The 3530-nt window shown below is 37.0% G+C and overlaps 1 protein-coding gene across 1 annotated transcript in view; it reads right to left on the bottom strand.

Moving 5' to 3' along the window:
• Positions 1 to 1909: 1909 nt before the first annotated feature.
• FNIP2 (folliculin interacting protein 2) overlaps positions 1910 to 3530 on the bottom strand; it is a 33007-nt gene continuing 31386 nt past the window's right edge. Inside the window, exon 18 of the mRNA XM_010295244.1 lies at positions 1910 to 2589. Within this exon, the coding sequence (XP_010293546.1) occupies positions 2511 to 2589 (79 nt within the window). The 3' untranslated portion in view covers positions 1910 to 2510. The remainder of the gene's footprint in view (positions 2590 to 3530) is intronic.

The raw sequence follows: 3530 nt of genomic DNA, 5'->3' as shown, positions 1-3530 counted from the left end.
GCTCATATGCCACCTGCAAGTTAATGTGATGTCTTGCCAAAAGGCAGATTTTTTTTTTTTTTTAAATAATTGATGTAGTAAAATCAGGGTGTTATTCAGCATAGTATCAGTCTCAAAAAAAAAAAAATCACTGAATGTTGGCTGACCTTTGACTTCCTTACGATACTTTATGGTAACAAAACACCTATTTCTATGTTACCACATATTTCTTGGAAGAATTGTTATAGTCTCTCTTCAGATAAAAAAAACCAACTAATACTTTAAGAGAACTGGAATTGACTTTTAATGAACCCAGCTACTATTTAAGTGACATGAAATAGAGAAAGTACATGAGGATTTCTATATACACTCACAGAAGCAGTTTCATAGTCTTACACATGCACACGCACACATTCTCCATCACAGGGGTAGTTTAGGAATATGTGACTTGCTCTATGGTTCTGACTTTGTCTTACCCTTGTGGAATAGAGTGACACTTGCTAACAGCTATATGCAGAGGTAAGTTTACTTTCCAGCAGATAGAAGGATTCACAGACTAAAGATACAAAAAGTTTGCTTAACTATAAGCAGTAGAAGAAAACCTGAACGATAGAAAGATTTTAGCCTTTTTAGGCAGAATACTAGGGACAAGTATGAAAATGCAATAAAAGAAACATCTGGAATGTCAGGTCAGAAACCCAGCATATAAGGAACAGCTTTAGAAGCGTATCAATATTAAGTATCCTTCCACTTGGAAACAACCTCTCTTCATGGTAGGTCAGTCTACCTATTTCCCTCAGAAAGCCACACAAGGTTAATCAAGACCCCCATCACATTTAAACAACTCACAATATGCACATTATTTCAAATCATTGAAAGTTTACTGTAGAAAAGTCCAAACATCAAAGTAGTAGGAAATAAAAACACTTTTAATAAAAGTGTGTCCCTTCAGTGTTAAAAATCTGTAATCACCAACAAGGAGAACTCACAACCAGTGACCAGGAGTTTCTGATTCGCTATTCCCAAGCAATTGTGTTGCTAGCAATTTGCTTGCAAGCAGACAATTTCAGGCACCTCATTCATGCTGGCTCAGCACAGAATGGTCCAACATTTAGTTTTCCGCTTCTTTAAGAATGTTTGTTTTGATTCCTTTGTTCTTTCCTCAGTCTGGTCCATAGTTTCATATCCAGCTTAACAGTGCTTTATGCAAAAAAAAGTTGGGGTTTTTTACATTCATGTTATCAACCACATGGAAACAGTAAACTACAAAATTTTATTTTGCTTTCCAGAAACACAGAAGGCCAGTATCTACTAGTGGAGAAGTAGTTCCTGGTCTCAGAGTAGTCAACCTATTAAGGAAAGGCACCCGGATGACAGTTCAAGATTTCTGTAGATTCAAAAACCAAACATTCATAGTAATATCAAATATTGGGGTTTATCCCCTACATTTCATTTTACTTCAAACAATGCCCCTCTTACTCAGAGTGACAACTAGTAGCTGGAAAAAAGTAATACTTTTGAGTAAAAGTTTGTTGGGGTGTCGTCTGTTGTCTTATTTCCCCTATAAGATTGCCTTCAGTTTATGCCAATTGCTTGGTGTATGCGCACACAGACACGCACTAACAGCACTGGTATCATACAGAAGTTTGTCAAATTCATACTCCTTGGAGATAGTAATACTTGATGACACCAAGACACTGGTTTAGTTCCCAGGACTACAGTCATACAGAAACTCAAAAGAGTTATTGAAGTTGCATCAGCAACAAATGTAAACTTGTATCAGAAATTCCATAAGGCTTTCCCGCAAAATCCCTATCTCAGAAGTCCATTCCATTCCACTTCTAGCCATGGGCTCATTTGAATGCCTCCTCATTAAAACAGAAGCAGCCACAGCTTTCTTAACCTCTTGTCTTTAAAGCAAAAAGTCACATCACTTCATGCACGTCTCCATTCCCACATAACATTTGGCTGCTGAATCCGTGTTCCTTGTTCTGAGCCCATCGCTTCTACTATACAAAATCATGCATATGCTCTGCAAAAAAATCATGTCCCATCTAATACACTTGTGTATAGGAATGCTATATACATAGTTTACAGCTCGTCCCCAGCAAAGAAACATACACCACACCACACGCACAAGCATGGTATTACGAAATCCATTCTAACCCACTTGTTCTTTTAACTGTTACTTCATGGTTTTGAGCAGCGTTTTGGATGGCAGCTCCTGGTCTGCCACATAGTGTTAACTTGTGTCCTTTGAATAAAAATAAAATACAAGGATGCAGTCACTTTCTTGATTTAAGTCAGAAGTGAGATCATAAGAAAAACCTGAATGCCTTTTACATTATGTAAACTGAAGTCCTCCGATAAAACATCCAGCTGAAATCAGAATCGGAAGGCGGTAGAATGTACAGTCATCACCTGCTTTCCTCAGTGTTCCCCTTTACCAGTGTTTGGCACCTCTGTTCTTCATTCAACATTCCCATTTTCTTTATTTTACTGGAAGGGAATGACTATCCTGAGATTTTAATTTATAAGAGTATTTGAGCAACATATGGGGAATGAGTACTTGCTATAGCAGCCAACAAAGGCAAGTCATTGGATTCAATCCTAGAAATTAAAAAGAGAGACAGACTTTAAAATATACAGTCATTGTCACAAAAAAAAACCCACAAAAGATATTCTTCATGTACTTTAAAGAAACTGGAAGAGTCTTGGTATAACCAAGTTCATTGTTTAATTATTATTTATTGCCATTACTCGTAACATACCGGTAAAGGTAGGTGGTAATGTTTAAAACCAAGAAGTATGCTACCATTTAAGTCAAAAGATAGCAGTATTACATTTTGTGGTATATAAGCTTTTCTGATTTAAATAAAAACTTTTATTTATTTGCTAAACCATAAGCCTTAAAAGTCTTACCAGACTACAGACTGGGCCCCAATAAGCCCAGTTTAAGAAAGTATTAAACATCAGCTTACGGAAGACTGTGCATTTCTGTTTTGAATGTAACTCGGGTCACCATATAGTAGCACTTTCTTACAAAAGTTGACCAAAAGCTGGAGTTATTATGTAATAACAGTACCAGGAATGTCTCTCAAGTGCAATGGTCAGTTTTCAACCATTTCCAAATGCAAAGCTGCTCAGAGGCCAGAACACTTATATAATATATATTCATATATATTTATACACATATACACACACTGAGAAAAGTGCTAATTTCAGCGTTTCACTATTTACAGCTGCATTTCTCAGTATGACATCTTGAACAGTCTGGATAAAGATAAATGGCATTTTACCTACAGTGCTAAAACCCATCGTCATGGGAATCGGTATTCACTTCTTCCCCCTTCTGCTGTCAGCAGGTGCATCCCTATAGGTTGTATGCCAATCAAGTTATTGTCTTACTGTGTCTTATGTCTTATTAGAAGACAGCTGCCAAACAGGACACCTGTCTGTTTTCCTAAATCTGCTTTTTGAGAACCCTTCTTCGCTCAAGATACAAGTGCACTCCCAAACATTCTCAAGTATTTGTTGGTACGAAGCTTTCC

This window comes from Phaethon lepturus, unplaced genomic scaffold, assembly GCF_000687285.1.
Source record: "Phaethon lepturus isolate BGI_N335 unplaced genomic scaffold, ASM68728v1 scaffold13409, whole genome shotgun sequence".
NCBI classification, from domain to species: domain Eukaryota; kingdom Metazoa; phylum Chordata; class Aves; order Phaethontiformes; family Phaethontidae; genus Phaethon; species Phaethon lepturus.
Note: the sequence above shows the minus strand (reverse complement) of the source record. Positions and strands in the feature narration are given on the sequence as shown.